The sequence below is a fragment of the Achroia grisella genome, unplaced genomic scaffold, assembly GCF_030625045.1.
Source record: "Achroia grisella isolate CSIRO2021 unplaced genomic scaffold, CSIRO_AGI_Agris_v1 utg487, whole genome shotgun sequence".
NCBI classification, from domain to species: domain Eukaryota; kingdom Metazoa; phylum Arthropoda; class Insecta; order Lepidoptera; family Pyralidae; genus Achroia; species Achroia grisella.
In genome coordinates this window covers 3,290,604-3,310,115 of record NW_026712891.1, presented here as the reverse complement: position 1 = coordinate 3,310,115, position 19,512 = coordinate 3,290,604, and the positions used below count along the sequence as shown (strand labels likewise).

Here is a 19,512-nt window from a genome sequence, read left to right as displayed (position 1 = left end):
AATCTAGGTATGTTCTTCGTCTGATGTAAGATTACAGCTTCACCTACGACTATTTCTTTGTCGTTTTTTCACATTTCACATTCAAATTTTGAATAAAATGTCTTAATAATTTGCTTTCAACAGAAGATAAATATAAAAGAAAGTATACAATTTATTGTCTCCCGTAATTATTCAAATTTCTCTATATTTAATTATGTTTTGTTTAAGTTTTTTTTAAATTATTAGGTCTAGTGCAAATAGTGGCTATTTTATAAAGGGTAACAACTTATTTCTCTAGGTGGTGGACGCAGGACTCGACGGCACTCCGCTCGCCCGCTAAATAAATTCATTAGTTAAATCACCGCTGGCGGCATTTTATGTCGGTAACTTCAAAGGCCGAACCCGCCGTCCTGCCGGGGGCGCGCTTGCCCGAGTTTTTACTAAGAAAACTCTGTAAACAAAATGATATGGTGCGTCCGAATGTTTGATCCGCCTTTATTATCTGTATACAGAGTGAATGTTTAGTTAGCAAACGCCCTCTCTTTGTGGTAATTGTGGGAATAATAATTTTCAGAGTGCGAGTAAACACTGCTTTGATATACGTATACCACTGGCCTACTCCATTATTTTTCACTATTCACAATGTTGATAATGGAAGACATGTTAGACATAATAAAAATGTTTTTATTTCTATTATCTAATTGTAAGATGTGTTATGAATTACTTGGTAATAATTTAGTTAACCTAAAGTGTAAATGTAACTCATGGTAGCAACGCATCTTCATTCAATGCTTTTATTTTGCCGAGCTCTTCACCATTCTCTTAAGTGCGATAAAGACAGGTATATCACGTGTGTGGTCCTCGAGTGAGCGAGTTCGGATGTATTCGTTGATATTCGGACATTGTCGGCCTCCAGAACGGCAACATAACCGATCAAATCATGATGGCGGCTCCACAAACATTCGGTCTACGCATTCAGTCAGTACTGGAACCAGTATTGCTCAAGTCGCGCCGATGACGACACGTAAACGCGGTGTGACTATTTAATGAAACTCTGTGTCGGTCTCTGTCGGTTTGTGTCGAACGATAAAGTGTTGGATAGAGTGAAGAATCAGAGTGTACAGTGTGTGGTTATGTGGCGGCGAGTGATATGACAGCGTGCGCCGCCAGACGGACTCCGGCCGTCTTCATGAGGATACTGGTGACAAACCTGGCCCCGAGATCATGGTGGCTCCCGATTCCGAGGCTCCTTCGAATCCTCGGATAACGAGTGCCGTAAACGAGAGCCCCTCTGCCGCCGAGGCGCGTCACAGCACCGATCTTTATATACGCACCAGTTGGGTTGACGCAGCCTTAGCACTCTCAGAACTCGAAAAGGTGCAGTGTTTAAGTATATTTTCGTGTGCACAGTGTTATTTTTTGGTTGTCATATCGCACGTGTGATTGTTTTTCTGCGAATGTCAATCGCATAGGTAGCTGGAACGCGGCAGCGCAGAACAGTGGCGCTGACTAGCGGTAATTGTGCGTACTATCAAGGCCGCTCGTACTAAAAAGAATAATTTGCACAATAAGAGCAATTGAAACTTCTAAACAAACTTTTTGGTAATACGTTTCTTTTATTATTGTGGCCAGATATTAACACGAAGACAGCTGCATGTTTTGCAAAAAACTAGAACTAGCTTTATTATTAAAATACAGTAAAACAGTGTTTGAGAAAACTTAATTTTGTTTGACACTATAAATAGGTAATAAAAGTACTAAAAAATGTTTTCCTGAATTAAACTTCTAATAAAATAATCCAATATAATTTTATAAATAAGTTATTCTTTAGAGTTGACTTTTAAACTATATTAGTTACTAAGATTCTTTGAAATGTGTAGTTATTTTAATTAAATTTCATTAAACATCGATTCATTGTAAATAAATATTTCATAAGACTTTTATGTCAGAGACGATTAAGTTGTATATAGTACCTAGACATCTACCTATAATGTAACAGCAAGCGAGTTCTGGGAAGGAAGCAGTTTCCTAGAAGGCTGCGCACTCGGTGGTCCATAAGATCCACACCCCACCAGTCCATTAGCGAAACCTTCCCGTTCTATACAAAAATTCGCCTAATTTTCTCACGTACAGAAATAACGACAACAGGAGGGTTCTTAGAAAGCAAACCGTAAAGTGTACACGAATTGTACGAAATGTCTCAATTTTTTTCGAATACCATAAAATAAATGAATCCGTTGATCAGGTTAAAATACATTTAAATAAAAATTATTCAGAAATTAACCAGTTCATGTTATACAATTGTATTTTATAAAACAATTTAAAAATATCAACTGTTAATGTAACATACACATCTTTATGGATAATGGAGAAACTGGCAATCATATACAAGATAAAGCAATTAAGGCGCAGCGGGCGCGCGGTACTGCGCACGCGCAGGCCATCGCCGCCGATAGAGACATCAACGCGGCGCGCGCGCCGCCACTGCATTTGATGAAGCGCCATTAAACTGTAAATGTAAATTTCACAAAATTGTACAATATAATCGTATTACTTAAAAACGTATTTATTATATGTAATGTAATTCTGTAGTACTATTGTAATGTAATTGTTGGAAACGAAGGTCGCCGCACCGGTTTACCTTTTCACCTGAAACACAAACAATCATTTACTACGAGTTTGTGGACATCAAACTTTCTAATTGCTTCAATATTACTACTATATTTTTTCAGTACTCTTTTAAGATCAACAAAACCTGCTTCAAATAATTTATGTTTATATATGACAACTAATATTTAAATTACATAACTTAAACATAAAATAAAAGAATGCTATTCCACAAAATTTTATGTCTGACGGGACCGCACAGAGCTTGACTCGTGGAATTGAGACATCTTGTGGTTTCCGATCGTTACATCCCTTTCTTTCTCATAGAAGGGTCGTATTCTTTCCTTTTCTTTGACTTTTATGTTTTATCTCTCTCCCACTAGTTTTTCCCATATATCGTTTGTCTTCATCCAAACACAGAGCTCGATGGCGGTCGGCAGCTGCGCTGGAGACCTATAAATGATTATACACCCACGAATACCCACGATATGTTGTGTTGGAAGGGCAACTTTTGGGCTGGATTTTTGGTACTATTCCAGTAAATATATTGTTAATAACCAAATAACGTTGGTGCAACATCACTAGTAAAATGCCTTTCCTTGCCTCAATATGCATACATTTTAAGGATCCAATCAAACACGCGAGTCTTCACAACTTTTGCTATCAGATTACCCTATGAACCGTTTAACCAGACCACTGAACACGGCAACACGTGGCCACAAGCACACATCGTTTCACATTTCATCATTTTTCCTCATCATTAAACTTTGCTTCTGTGCCAGTAGCAGGTCGTACGCCATACCTCATAGCTGAACTAGTAAAACCAACTGTTTCTGTTTTCCTTAGCCATATTATTTACCAGAAATATTCAGGTTAGAAATAATTGCCAGAGACCAGATCTTTTGAATACACATTTATGTTATTAGAAAGTTTGTTAGATATAGCGAGATTGAAGTCGGAATCGTCATTTTGCTGAGTACACCAACATGTAAGCTCTATCGTTAGTTATATTTTCTTTACAGAAGCTATGAACATAACAGTAATGGTAATTGGCAAATTTCAATATTCTGTCTTAGATTGTTTTATGACCACCAAGATTTTAGTTGTCACTGTTATCCCATCTAGCATCTTAATAAGATATTACTTATCACCTGTAGTAATAACTACAGTCCTATAAGTAATTTATGATCAATAAAATAAATTACAGTCTATTAAGTATGACAAATAAATTAATCAAGAAGTGGCTATACCAGATGAGAAAAATTGTTTTTTAATAATAATTTCTTCTTAACCAAACGATAAATAAACAGGTGACATGCCAAAAAGTAAACAAGGATATAAACATTTATCTCTTCTCTGATATTTTTCCAAGAGTTGCAACAGAACGGTACGGATATTTGTTACTTAATTCTTTTTATAAACATCCTATTGGTTTTGTTATTGTTCATATGTAATGTCATTTGTTATCCATATAACCCGAAAACTAGAAAATAGCTAATGGCAACACAAACCGCCGGAGCCAAAAGAAGAGAAAAAAAAACCCGCATAATCTCAAAACTGCTAATTTTAGTCTTAAATAAAAAACAACCTGCTGAATTAGCCAAGCATGGAGAACCTGTAATGAAAACTGTAATGTTTTCCAAACATACGAAATAATAGTATAAAATATACATTAACTTTTACGGAACGTAGTGATGGAATCGTAAAGCGTAGGAATGTTTTGCAAGGTGCCATACCTATCGGGAAATATTTTAATAATTTACTAAATTCCATAAACAAGTTTGGTATTGCTAGTTTCAAAACTAGTTTTAGCGAAACATATCTAGGTCGAAACAGAAATTATAAATCAGTGTTCAATAAACAACCATTATGAATTGTATTCCATAGATCAATTACAATTTAAAACTGAAATACTTGACAAAAAAAACGTAATCATAAACATAAAAGCCAGTAGTATCGTATTAATATTTTATTTATTTGCTATCTAATTTCGAAACTTATAGGTAGTATCTGTTTAGGACGCAAATAGGTAACGCGCTTTAAAAATTATTACACTCCGATTTTGGGCTGTCTTGTAATAAAGTGACACAAATGAGTTTTTCATATTATTGGCGCATTTTTTGCAGTGGCTACGTTTGTTTAGTATGCCTGTGCATGCGCTCGTAAAGTTACATCAAACACATAAAGTGTCATTGACATTCAATAACATTGCCAAGTGTCATCGTGGCCATGTCCGAGTGGCCAACTGGACGAGACGATGTCCTTGGTGGCCCATATTTTACATATAAAATTAACAATAAGAAGTTGCAATTTGCAGTTCTTTAATAAAAGCATAATGGTCAATTAATGTCACATTTTCGCTTCTTAAATACTGTTTGGCCAACAGACCTGGAACAATATGGAATAATTACGGGTAATCACCTGATTTACCACTGACAGTTGTCATTTATGTTTATATTTTGATTAAAGTATTTCAAAATGTCTTTCTTTACTTGAAACATCTGATATTTTAATAGTAATTCTGTTAATCGATATGAATCCAAAGAACAAAATCTTAAAAATCAGTCAAATCGGTCCAGTCGTTCATGAGTTATAAATTATGTGATTACCTCAATGTTAAAATATATGTATAAATTTACTCTTAAAGCTTTAAATGTTTAACTAATAGACCTTAATATTGTAAAACCGGTTATGTTTTACTTACGCGACATATTTACTGTACTACAACTTTATCAGTATGTAGGTACACTCACCAGCAATAATAGAGAGGGTTACTTATAATGGATATGCCAAGATAAATGTCAGTAATAGTAAGTAGTATATAAAACTGAACAATTTTTCCCACAAATTCTGAAAATAAAACAATACATACATACCACCTACGGGCGCCATGCGATTTGGTATTACTTGATTATTAGTATACACAGTACAGTTTTGTTCTTTCCTCTATCCGAAGATCAATAGAATTGTCTCAGTAATTACAAGGTAAATTGTGTTCTTTGGTGTCCTTAGGGTTCTTCTTTCGGTTCACTGGTAACAAAATGTATTTACCCCAGAATGTTGCGACGACTTTTGCGCATTCGGTTGTATTTTTTAGATCTTTTGTGTGTATGATAATGGCAGCACTCCTTTGTGCTGCCATTATCATACACATAAAGAGATCCTAGGGTGGGTGCAATCTAGATAATAAAAAAATAGAGAAATAATATTTATAATTAGAAACATTTTTTTATTATGATGTTGCCTGATTGGTTGGTCAATGGTCTAAGTAAGGCGATTTTGACCAAATAATAGAGAACTGTAATTTAGCTAGACGCATTTAGAGAGTGTTATTTTTTTAAATAAAATGAATAAGGTAAAATTAAAACAGGGAGGCCGTGTAACAGAATTTCCAACTAGTTTCTTTTTATTTCGTTAAGTAACAAAACATTCTAAACGCCACGCGCCATCACTTCTTGGTATGACCAAAATAACTTTGTGTATAAGAATCAGCCAGTATAACCTTCGAGGACCCAGTCATGAGACCGAGAGTTTAAGTTGTGTTATAACTAAAACTAACAACTTAAAGCGAATTTTCATTATGAAAATTATTCCCCCGCCATCAGTAGATGCTCTTAAGTCAACCTAAGGGATTGGATTAATTAATAGATAACCAAATGAGCATCAATAAAACGATCCAGCGTAAATTTTTCGTTACTTTAAAAGTTAAAAATTAGGACCCCTGAGAGGAGTCCGAGATTATAGATATATTTTATTTACACGAAGTTTGCGCATCCTCCAAACGCTTGTTACACAGTGTTAAACTTAAAAAACAGGACGTACAGACGTTTACAGATGGTCGCTAACCACCATAGGTTAGCGAGCCATCAGTTTCATACTATATAAATTCTCCCATATTACTTACGTATGTTTCTGTGGCGTTCATCAAACCATTTTGATTCTGAGAAAATGGCATAAAATAAAACATAATTTTGATAAATACATCTGTAAGCAACTTGTTGTCTTTAAGGTAACGCAGTACTTAGGTAAATATGCAGACTGCTATTTCTTATAATTAGCACCGATCAAGCACTATCCAAGTTTTTTTTTGCAAAATTTAAGCATCGGCTTAGTTGAAAATGGGTTAACTCTATGGTTGACACGGAAACTAGTGAGCAGTAATTACAATACCTAATTAGTTTTTTGTATAGGTATTAATGTTATAATTTATTAGTGAAAACGATTTTTAGAATAAGCCTTGTCATATGATTCAATAATTATAGAAATAAAGTCTTATACATATAGGCTATTAGCTGAAATGAACGAAAACATAAAAAACAGATATATCAGAACATAACTGGTAGTGAGTTTTTTCCATGACATAATGTACTTTATACAATGATATTGTATTTGGATGACATAACTGTCAGTTATGGTCACTCACTCACACATTCTTTTACGTAGGTACATACAAGTATTATTGCAGGACGGAGTTAGATGACGCCCTCATTGTGTGTGTCTCACTCGGTAATGATTCATAAATAGGTAGATTAAATGTCGAGCATGCTTTATATATATAGTTTACATCACAAATAATATTAAAAGTATTAAGTATATAAATATAGTGACTAATGAACAAATTAGTACAACATGATTATACTAATTTCTTGTCTCCAATTTTATTAGTTATGTTGCTATGCCAAATAATAGACAATGGACAGTTAAATAGCATTTCGTAACTAACGTAAATATTTTTTTTCGCAATCATTTTGTAAATAGATAGATAGAATAAGAGGCATTTTTTACCTCCTAAAACATAAAGGTACGATTTTATAGCCATATTTGGTCTAAAACAAATAAAACCTAATAATTTCAATTATTTTCCACATACCAACCACTGGTGAAGTTATATAATATAATTATGGACTGATGATAAGCTGATGCTGTACTTTAATTTAATAGTTTTTAACAAATTTGAAAATAATCATTATTAACTTATATACTATATATCTAATAATTATTATAATTAATTACCTAAATTATGACTATTATTACTACGAACTCGACCTCTGATAAGAAACAAAGTCGGCCGATTGGATGGCGGGAACTAGGCGACATGTACAATTATCTTTGCCCTCTTCTACGTGAATTGGTATGAATACGTAATTATAGTCAGTGACGACAAATAATGTAGACCTGTAATATGCTATAATAAATGTTGTAAAATTGTAAAATGTAAGGTTTTCGTTTACTTATTATGTTCCTGAAGGAACTTTGATATGTCGTGTAAACTCGCATTTTTTTTTGCTGAGTATATCGATTAGCTATCTTATTATAATACAAATTTATTTGGGTTATGGACACAGTGCCTGAAACATAACATACCACTGCTAACGTAACTAAAAAGGAGATTGCCTAAGATGAATTTTATTGCAAACAAGCAGAACCGTTGATAATCTGGCTGTAGCCGTGAGAACATGCTCATAGTACCTACCCCAATCTCTTATCTACCGGAAGTGCATTCGCCGGCGCCGGCACAACCCAGATTATACAGTCTAATCCCACGCCACTTCGATTGCGCCAACATATTTACTCCTGGTGACCTACCGTAGCGAGGATTGTATAGGTTGGTTGGTGCCTTAGCGTTCCGTAAGGTCAATAAGTATGGACGCGCACCTATTCCATAGGAATACCGCATACCGTGGCTGAATGAAGTGAAAAGGCCCGACTGCAATGTTGCAGCGTGGTGTGATGTTGCGTACGCAGTACACTACACGTGGGTCGCGCGGAGGACGGAGGGCGTACGGGCGGCGCGGGCGCATTCCGTCCGTGACGTCACGCCCACCCAGAGCGCTCGACATTCACCTCGCCGTGCCGTTCGCCCGAACCGTTCCTCCGCTCTCGCTGTATATCTGCCATTATTGGTATATTTATTTACGATCAGCAAGTTCAGTAACAAAAACAATTCGGTTTAGGCAGCATTAGTAACATGAGTGACTATAGTTCACAGAAGTATGCGTTCAACGGGGCTTTTATTTTGCATGATTGATTATGGAATGGCACATCCCGCTAACCTAACCACCCTGACTATCTTCAGGGTGGTTAGCCCATCATAGTACATTTATTAGGAATTAACCACAATATTTTTCAGGGAGACCACATGGTGTCAACCTACATGTGTGCAAAATGCAATTTTAAGCATATAAAATACGTGACAATTAAAAAATATATACTTATGTATAATTCTTTCTGCAAGTGATACCATTACGAATAGCCAACGACTTAATTTGGAAACAATTCATCAACTCTTGTTTATCGGAATTCTTACCATAATAAGAGATAGGGACATTAAGGAAATGAAGGCATATCTGCTTCGAATCTTGTAATAGCCGCGTTCAACACGAGACGTCGATTGAGTTATTATTATGCAATTAGTGGGCGCTTGTCGGGGCTGTAGTTTGCTGGTGGCGGCCCTTCTCGCATTCGAAGCGGCTGTATCTGGCGCCACGGGTGCATTCGGTTCGTTCGTCGACCACCGACTCTCACCAGTGCCGGATTAACCTAGTGTCAAAAGCTTCAAATGCTACGGGCCCCGCGCACTTACTTCTGTCTGATCATAATACGACAAATTTTTGCAATCTTTAGTATTATTGTTTAGTCTGTACAAAGTCTAAACCAAGCAAAAGATCTAACATTTGTGTTACAAAAAGCTTGAGAACCGAAAAGAACTAAACTACAGGCCTCTTGAAAGAATTTGCTACGGGCCCCGCGCTGGTTTAATCCGGCACTGACTCTCGCCGTCAGTCATTAATCACAATCAACTGAGAAATTTCGACGTTTAAAAAGTTCGGGTTTATTATAATCCAAAGCAAAGGTTAAGAGAGCAAAAGGTTTATGCTGACGCAGCATGTCTTGAAAGGAATGGTGGCTACTGTTTACATTAAACGATTGCAACAATTAAACTTTATAGTTACATTAATCGTAGTGTCGATTTCTTGGCGTTAATTTATAGATAGATAATTCCTTATTCTCGTATAAGAATATGCTCTTTCTAAGTAAACAGTTCGTTAGTTCCTACTTCCAAATATAAACTTTCAACAATGGGATAATACACACTATTATACAGTTAAAACAATATTAAAATCTGTTTAACTAATGTAGAAACTACTGGACGAATTATGATAAATCTGGGCAACATGTCAAGATTTATAAAAGTTCGTTCACTTTTTAACATTCACAAATGTGTAGGTATATAAGTATGATCATCAGTTAGGAATACAAAATTAATACGTGAAGTAAAAACTTTGTGTCCCTGTTTACCAATGTTTTACGGATGCTGGAGTTATATGTGGATATTGTCACATTTAAAGTTTATATCAAGAAGTGCAGAAAATAATATAAAATAAACTTTACACAGCCTACCCATGTTTGACATATAATTTAGTCGTTGAACATAACATTCAATCTTAAAATTTTGCTAAATGAATTATGGTTGATTTTGCTACCACAGTATTTGATATATAATATATTGATCACAAGTATTTTTCTTGAAAGTATATAAGAAACTGACCTTAATCCTAGGAGAAAACTAATGAATTTGTGCGTCTAACGTTTATTTAATGTGAACTATTAACATTCCATTGCAGGGCAACATCGAGGGCGGGCGGACGTCTCTGTGGATCAGGGCGTGGCTCCAGGAACAACTATTCATTCTCGGGTGCTTTCTCCAGGGAGACGCGGGGAAGGTTCTTTTCGTCGCTATCCTCGTGCTTTCCACTTTCTGCGTCGGCCTCAAATCTGCGCAAGTCCATTCAAGAGTCGACCAACTTTGGGTTCAAGGTAGATTTTTTTAACAATTTTTTATTTGTCATCTACGAATTACGTTACATACATACGATTTCAGTCATTATCTAGTCACATTTTAATAGTATATATTGTTAATAGACATAATAAAATGTGACATCACAAAATCTAAGAACCCTGCCAAGGGTTGGAGGACACTAGATTTCATTATTTTTTACAAGAACTTTGTGACTCGTCCAACAGTTTAGAAAACTTTGTCGACGTTTGACGTAATTTATGGTTGGCCCCTGTTTACATATTCTCTAGTCAAGTTTCTTGCCTGTTTAATTTTTTTTACTACGAAGGTGGTGAATCAATCAGATGCCCATCTGATACTAAATTGTTACCGTAGCCTATGGACGCCTGAAACACCAGGCATGTCACGAATGCGTTTCCGACCCCATGCTGTAATGTCTAGAGAAAACCTCGAAAGATCAAATATAGGTTTCTTTTCATAAGTAGTAAATACTAACTGAAATAGACATTGTAGTGTATCGTACATCCCTTGGAATATAAATGCACCTTTGTTGAGCACGTCAGTGGAGCCGCTTCCTCCTCGATGAGACGTGTGTAGCATGCTTACTGCGAGTACATAGCATGCCGCGCTGTGTTAACTTTTTTATACGACAAACTTGAATTTAATCGATGAATTTAAATTCACCGATAGACAATCTATAGCAGAAGCGTCCGGTACGCTACTTGATTGTAATTTTTCTTAATTAACTGAAAACTATTCAATTGGACAAACCTTAAAGCTACAATGAATACCGATTCATTACAAATAACCACTTTTTTATTTTGAAAGTGTTTATTTACTATAATTTGAATACAGAACGAAATTTATTCCGTTACTCTAAGCATATGTTATAGACTTTGAAAGAGCTTGTGTTTTAGCACCTCTCAATTATAAGAATAGAGATCAAGACATATAAGATTTCAGACATTGAGAAATCATTAGGATAATTGGATATACTATGCAGTTGGTTTACTTCGAAATTCGCTTTAGCTACTTCATTATTTATGGGCATACCTATCTGCTGCTGAACTCACATACATGCAGAAAAGGATTTTTTATGGATGATAATGGAATTGTGTTTACGCCTGGGCTAACAGTTTACGCTGGCGAGGCACCAGTGGACGATGATAAGAAGATTATGAAGTCTGATCTGACCTCATTCTAGTCCATCTTGCAAATTTACCAGGAATTTATAACGATGGTTTCAAGGGGAATCGCGTAGAGTTAAAGCTGACATGGACGGTGCATTGCTAGCAGTGGGATCCTTAGTCCACATTACTAACAATCCTCTTCCCCCTGTAGTAAAGGGTTCCGTAATAATTCCGGAACTGAACTTCAGAAGGGCAGGATACGCGTATATGTTTATGCGGGCCGGCGGCGGTGAGCAGTGCGCGGCATCTGTTCACGTTGCGGTGTATGGTATCAGGGTTGCCAAGCTTAAAACAATTATAACTGCTTCTATGAATGATAAATCTGATGAAATTTCATAACTCTAACTTCATAAGTCACAGTATTTCCACCGATTTACGTAAGTCAAAATCTATTATGAGAGTGAAAATATCCTGTTGGTACGAGGCCAAAAATGTCTTAATACCAGGACCCCTCGTTTGGTTGGCATCCTTGTATGGTCATCATGAAAACACATGTTGCTCAAATCTTACTTCATCTTTCTTAATTGTTTTTTAATGTTTTTAATTGTTATATAACTGAGAAGATTATTTTGTAATAAACTACAAAGTGACTGACAAAATTTGCAAACATAAGTGATTATATATGTACTGTGAAATATCAGGAATACTAACCGCAAGACTTAACAAAGAGGTGCTTATTTTAGTTTGTAGAATTTTACAATCTATAATTTATATTTATGAACCTATAATAATTATTGAATGTACCTAATTACATTAAATAATTATTATAGGTTTGTAAAATAATAATGAGTCAGGCTATTTGTGATGAATGTAATCTAATACAACTATGTAATGTTCGTTTAAAAATTAATTGAATTCGAATTCGAATTCTCTGTACGAAATACTTTTTTGAATTTTTTAATCCTAGTTCAATCTTTTAAGAAGTAAATTTAAAAAGTCCAGTCTTCTTCATCTTCTGCTAATAAAACAACACTTGTGAAAAATAAAACTTCTAGTTCCAAGGATTTAGACCGGGCGTTGATGAGTCAATGATTCAAGCTTTTCTTTTTTTATATAAGAATTTTAGTATAAAAATATTCTAATGATAATTACAAAACTATATTTAAGCTATATTAATTTCAGTTAGGTATCAAACATTATTTACAAAGCACCAACGTATTTAACTTGTGGAACGTCCTTCACAAGCTCACAAAAGGTGAATTTTGCTTCTTTTTATTTCTTTGCCTGCTGCGGCTTTGGGTGGTCCGTGATTACCTTTTATGGTTATTTGGGATCGCAGGCATTAATAAATTAAACTTAATTCTGTATGTTGATGACTCTAATTACTTTATTCACTAACTTGATTTAATTCTCTTTACAACTGAGTGCATGTTCAAGATATTTTTTCATTTTAAAGCATTTAAGTAAATATTTACAAATTTTTTAACTGTTTCAATTAGCACATCACCTACAAACGCTCGAATTGCGTATATTATACAACTACATACAGCAGGTAGATTTAGCAATTCGTTGAAATCCAACAAAAAATGCAGACAAGTGCGGACGTTACGAAAAGGAAGTGGGCGATTTTACGATACACCTGTCGATCCGCACTGCAGTATAGGTACGAGAACTTCATACATTTCTATCTGCATGAATTATAACTTTAGTATAATTCAATTATATAGACATCTTCAAATGACAGTCAAACATTAATCGTTTCATTGACCAAACGTGTCCGTTAAGTTAAATTGTTTTGTCAACAGAAACAAATGTCCGTTTATATTAAGACCTCAGCTACTGTCCCAACAAATATTTTCAAAGGTAACAACCTCACAAAACCTTATCGCGGAACAAAGCCGCCTCTGTTAAACAATGCCGAAGATCCTGGAGTCGTCTAACAACTTAATTAGGTGGGCCACGGCCGCCCGTAAATATCCCTACGTGAAATTACGACCAATAAAAGTAAAAAAATGTATAACATTTCTATTGAGTCACAAAAAAAAGGGACACGATTGTCCGTCCGCCTTTGTGTGAAGATGAAGTCTTACTGCGTGCCGTGCTGTGCTGTGCCCGTTTCATCCTAGCTTTTTGTCCATTCAAATTCTCGTAAGAATTTCTTTGCCAGTTTTTTTGGTACTTTTAGAAAAATATAAGTGTCTGTAATTAAAACATGTGCAATGTAACAAGTAATCAGTGTAGAAAACAAAATTACTTACGTTATTTATTATGCTTCTTAAAGCATTTATTCTTATGTTAATCATGATACATATTGGTGATACATCCAAATAGATGTGTCTGGCAGAATAATCAATGCATAAAGTTACGTTCATTGAATTGAAAGTGTAATATTCAATTTCATTTTCAAGACAATTGTGGTGTGGTTTCAAATTTTTAAATTTATATAAAATTAACTTTCAATTGATTACAATTGAATGAGAATCATCAAAGTCGGACTAATGTGGCAATTGGTAGGTACATCGTACAATTGTTCACATCTAATTGTGGAAAATATCAAGATATTACAAAGAAATCAATATGGTGCCGGAGAATATTTTTCTCCTACTCTAAATTTCGTTTAATTACAAAATCGTTAAGATATGATGCTGCATTTGCTAATAATTCTGTACATTGTTCGTGGAATGTTTTAGTCTATCTAATGGTCGAAGTTCGTTTGTATACAAGTCGTGGTGTAGGCGTATAGAATGCACGTATTACGAGACTATTATGCAAATCTCTTACTACGTGCATTCTCTATGATCATGCCTATGTTACGAGTTCATAGACGATGAACTAGCACTAAACTTACCTGAAGTTCTAGCTCTTTATCTGTATAGGTCCTAATAGGTGCCTATTGGAAAAGAGAGAATTAGTTTGATTTATCAATCTAATTTATTGGCTTGTATTGTATTTTATTGTATGTATTAGTGGCCCGACTGCTACTGCTTACGGATCTTTAACAAGAATTTAAAAAAATTATGTATTTTTTATACACACATGATATTGATGTCCTCTATATAACTGCAGTATATTATTTTGCTCTATTGTCAATAATTGCTCTAGTATTTTTGGTATATTTTCACACTTTGGGTTACATAACCGAAGTTTTCATACGGAACCCTGACGTTATTGAACTGTTATTTATTTGTATTGAAATTGGACGTTATTCTGTAGGTGTAGATATAGTATGTTCTTCAATTGAAAAATTCTTTCACTATTAAAATCCTACACGGGACAGTGTAGGATTTTAATAGTGAAAGAGTTTTTTTAAATTGGCTACATAGTTTCGGAGACTATTGAATACAAAAACAATCAAATCTGTTGATACTATTTGTATCTATAATATTATTTCCTTTTTGTAACTATTGGTCTTCTTGCTGCTGAAGGGTACTTTACGTTGCTGCTATAATTTAACTTTTTTATATAAACTACTTAGTCGCACTTATCTCTTTAAAGTGCAACTAAGCAGTTTATATAAAAAACAGGCTTCAACCGATTTAGCGGCCGAAACAGAAATGCCGAGTTTCTCTACATCGTCCGTTAGTAGTTTTTATAGTAATAAATAATAGATGCTTTGTAGATACCATGCTCAGACGACTTTCACTTGTCCACAAATTCCTCGTACATTATACAGTATCTGATCTAGCGTTTGACATTTGCTAGTATGGTTTAGGTTCGCATTGCCTCTGCTAACAAAGTCGCGTGATGTCTTTATGTGGATCTCTTGCACAGCCGCAAAGGGCGCGGTTTGTTTATTCCGCCATCCATCTGTTGTCTACGCTCTGGCTAATTTGCATAGAGGGCCAGGGGGCTGCGAGGGGCGAGGGGCCGGACCACACGGGTTGGAAGCAGCGCGCGCGGGTGGCCGCACAACCACATGCGCGAGCGCACGTACCAGGGGTGCCAACAGTACAACAATTCTCATGCAAGTACGGGATTTTGGCCTTCGATGCTAGAGCATATTCGTCCTCATACCAGATATTACCTTCGGATATCGGTCAAAATACTATAATGTACAAGGCTAGAAAGCCAATATATGATATTTTTGAGTTCTTTGTTCGAAACTAAATATTTTAAGGTTGGCAACCCTGGCACGTACTGCCCCGCAACCCGCGTTTGTATCCGCGGACGTCATTCATTGCGATCGTTCGCAGTGATCGCCCGCTCGCTACCATCCAGTATGGAGTAGAAATGTTGTCATTATCATCTTGCACGCACAACGAATACCATAATAAAATGTATACATTTTAAAGCTCATTAAGTACATGCTTACTTAATGTTGTTTATGCTGAATATTAAAATATCATACTAGAAGTTCTGCGATAAAATGTCAATGTGGAAACATTATTGATAAGTAGAATTATTAATGAAATGTGTTCAATTAGTAACAAGCTTGAAGCTAGAAGATAAAAGGTTCCGCAAGTTAACAATAACGCAACGAACATAAAAGCCGCGCTCGCAGCATCCATGATAACCTCGAGTGACCTTGTGACGTTTCCGCACTTTCTGCCCGCCGTGCGTTTGTTTGTTGTTGCCGCGCTCCATTTATTCTATCTACATTCTTATGCGATACGCATTGAGCAACCGGTCGTGACCCGTCTTGTTTTACTAACTAGTTTTATACTAAACAAATACTTAATCCCTCACGAGTGTTCAATGCATTACAATCCAATACTTAAATATATCCTTTACAGTATAGGGTACAGCGTGGAGTATTGGCATCGTAAATCGCGCCCACAGTGTTGTAGGTGTTAAAATAGAGGCGCCCTGTGCGGCCCACCACGCTCGATCCATTCCACTTGCTTTATGATAATCCCTAATATCCGGCACGGGCACGAACATCGGGACACGACTGTTCGGTGGCTATGTTTAGCGTGGACGATTACGAGAGGTCGGACGACCCTGACTTGATACCAAAATACGAATGTTGAACTTCATATTTACTTTTGCGGGGGCAATCACCCCAACTTGATTATTCTATTTAATATCACTTTTATATCTTTATTCAATATAAAATGTTTATTGGCGCTTCATCAGAGAAATAATAAACTTATCACTATCTTCATTCGTAAAACATCAGCTACAATCTAACCATTATTATGGTATGTGTATATTAGAATACAATAGTTAGTATATTTGAAATAGGTATTTTAAATTATGAGGAGACAATTTGTTATTTATGTAATTATATAATTTTACATACAAATTCACAAACTCTTGTACTGTAGTAACTATAGCATTTACACGTAGCTACGACTTTTGGCAAGTTATGCAGAACTTGTAGAATTTATCTTGTTGCACCCCGTGCACACAGCAGTAACTCTTTGGTAAAGTCAACTTAACTTACAACCTTTAGAAACCGCAAAGTAACTTGGAGAATAGCTACAACATAGCTACATTGACTTTTAAATTTATAATCTGTAGAATCTTGTGCAGCTCAGTTATACTTAGCTTCTTTTAACTGGTTAAAAAAGCTGTGAATAGTTTTTTTAACCAGTTAAAAGAACTTTATTTTTTTATGTTTTCAAAACATTCATGATAGACTAATTGCAATTGCTTCAATAATTAATGGTCCAAGCTGTACTTAGAACAAGTAAATGTTTTTTTTTTTGTGTTTTATGTGTTAATCCATATATTGAGAATCACTTGCAGTTCTATATATTTGTTTATCTGTATTTAAAATATGTGTATTCTTTATATACATATGTTTTATATCACTTCTGTCACTGCACTCTGCTGTAATAAAAGTCTACAACCTTCTTTCTATTATTTTTATTTGAATTAGGAAAGTAGTAGCCATAAGTAAATGACAAAGCAGTTCAATAGCTAAAATAGATTTATAAGAAAATTGGTGTAAATTATTATTACAATAAGATCAAATTAAAACAATTCGCCGAAGTATAAAAAAATAAGTCTTGACCCATCTCACTGACCTTTTTTTAATAATTTTAATCGTTATATTAATCTCATTTACATACAAAGTGTTCCTCTTCTAAATGATGAAGCGGCAACATCGAATCACATGTCCAAAACGAAAGACGTGCCTTGAGACATTCATTGAATTTTAATGCAGTTTTTATAGGTAGTATACTTTTTATTCATTCTAGGCGAATATAAACGACGATCATCCAGCGCTAACTAGATGAGACTTAGTATAAGGCAATGCCTGATAGCATTTGATTAAAGAGTATAACTGAATGTTATATTTTCTAATTACCTTTCCACTTTGAAATGAAACTGAGACACAATACACGATTTGCGTTTCCATTGATATTCTTATATTTATTTACCATATGTGCAAGCAATGAGATGTCCTGAATTAAATCAATTCGAACTATTGAGAATAATACATATTTTCAAAATGTTCTTGATTAGAAAATTTAATAATAAAAAAATAAATCATCTTTAGATATATATGACCTACTGCACATAATAAATAATGTTATTGAATAAAAATAGGGAACTTGTTATCATCTACATTCCATAAATTATTTATATTTAGACATAATTAATGGTATTAATAATATCATTATTAATAATGTTACCAGAATATTCTGAAATAAATTTTTAACCTAAATACTCTATTAAATTTAAATCTGTACTCATACTGATGACAAATGTAAGACATGACAACGGGATACCGTCACAATTTTAGATTGGGGTACTATCAACTCTTTCCCTTAGGAAATAACATCGCAGAACGTTCTCGAAACATGTAGATGAAATTTTTTTCTCGTTTTTCCCAACACTTGACAAAGCTAATTTAGCGAAAAAATGTGACAAACCGGTTCGTATAAACGTATAAATCAGCGGTCGGGTGTTAATTGGACCGATTCCCCTTCCCTTGCCGTGATAACGTGCCATCTCTCAGCGTAGATACCTACTACTGGAAACCAAATTGTGAAAAAGGTTGTAGAAATGACTTATGTTTTTATTTTAGCTTTGCGAATTCTTTTATTTTTTAAGCGATGTTTGATGTTGTGCTTTCACAAAGCTATTGTAGTCCCTGATTAAATATTTATCTTAGTAGGAGTTAATTTTAGTTTGAAATTATATTTTATGCAAACGTATCATAAGGAATTATATAAAATGTATTATTTTTATTTTTTACTTTTATGCTATCTTACATTATAAGATATGTATAAATGACTTGAGAACAAATATAATAAATTAATAATAAAAATCAATACGTTCCATGGAATTATAAATATACAAATAAGATTGTAAATCCTAGTATCTACTGTTTAAATTTGGTTTGTATTGTAATTTATAGGAATAATAAATATTTGTCATCTTTCGCATGAATCGTGGGAAGATATATGTTTGTCTGAATACTTGTTCAAAATAAAACGAACAGTTACATAAGTAATGTTGATATAGATACGGTATTTAACTAAATCATTGTAGTGATTTTAATTAAGCGACATGTTGTATGGCGCCGCCGCGACGACGTGCGGGGGCGCGGGCGAGCTACGACTCGCGACTAGGGATGTGACATTTTGTATAAAAAATCAAGTATTAATTAATCGACTGTTTCTGTTACTATAATAAGAATCAAGTAGAAAAACGACTTTTCTAAAAACAATATATGTTTGGGTTCCTATGTCCGAATGTGTTGTCTTTTTTCTGGTTTTGAGTTACAATTGGTGTTTGGATACAAAAACTAACTTAAAAAATCACTGTGCTAAAAATCGCATTAAATAAATTGTTTATTTTTTAATCAAAGTTAAAGTTGATTTAATAAATCGATTTTATCATAATCGATTATTTTTTCACATCCCTACTCGTGACGACCGTCAGTACTTCGCGATAAATCACTAGCGGGATGTGTTAACTGCCAGCCTGCCACGCTGCCAGTCCCAACAAATGTGTCGACGCTCACCAATAAACCATGCGTGCTGATAGGGTGCAACCGCCGATTTTAGACACATTTTTTGGGACGTTAATTTGATGTCAGTT

At 34.8% G+C, this 19,512-nt stretch overlaps 1 protein-coding gene across 1 annotated transcript in view; it reads left to right on the top strand.

The window, feature by feature from the left end:
- The first annotated feature begins 933 nt into the window (after positions 1–933).
- LOC131845885 (protein patched) overlaps positions 934–19,512 on the top strand; it is a 29,347-nt gene continuing 10,768 nt past the window's right edge. The window contains exons 1-2 of the mRNA XM_059195034.1: positions 934–1,356; positions 10,212–10,404. Coding sequence (XP_059051017.1) covers positions 1,204–1,356; positions 10,212–10,404 — 346 coding nt within the window. The 5' untranslated portion in view covers positions 934–1,203. The remainder of the gene's footprint in view (positions 1,357–10,211; positions 10,405–19,512) is intronic.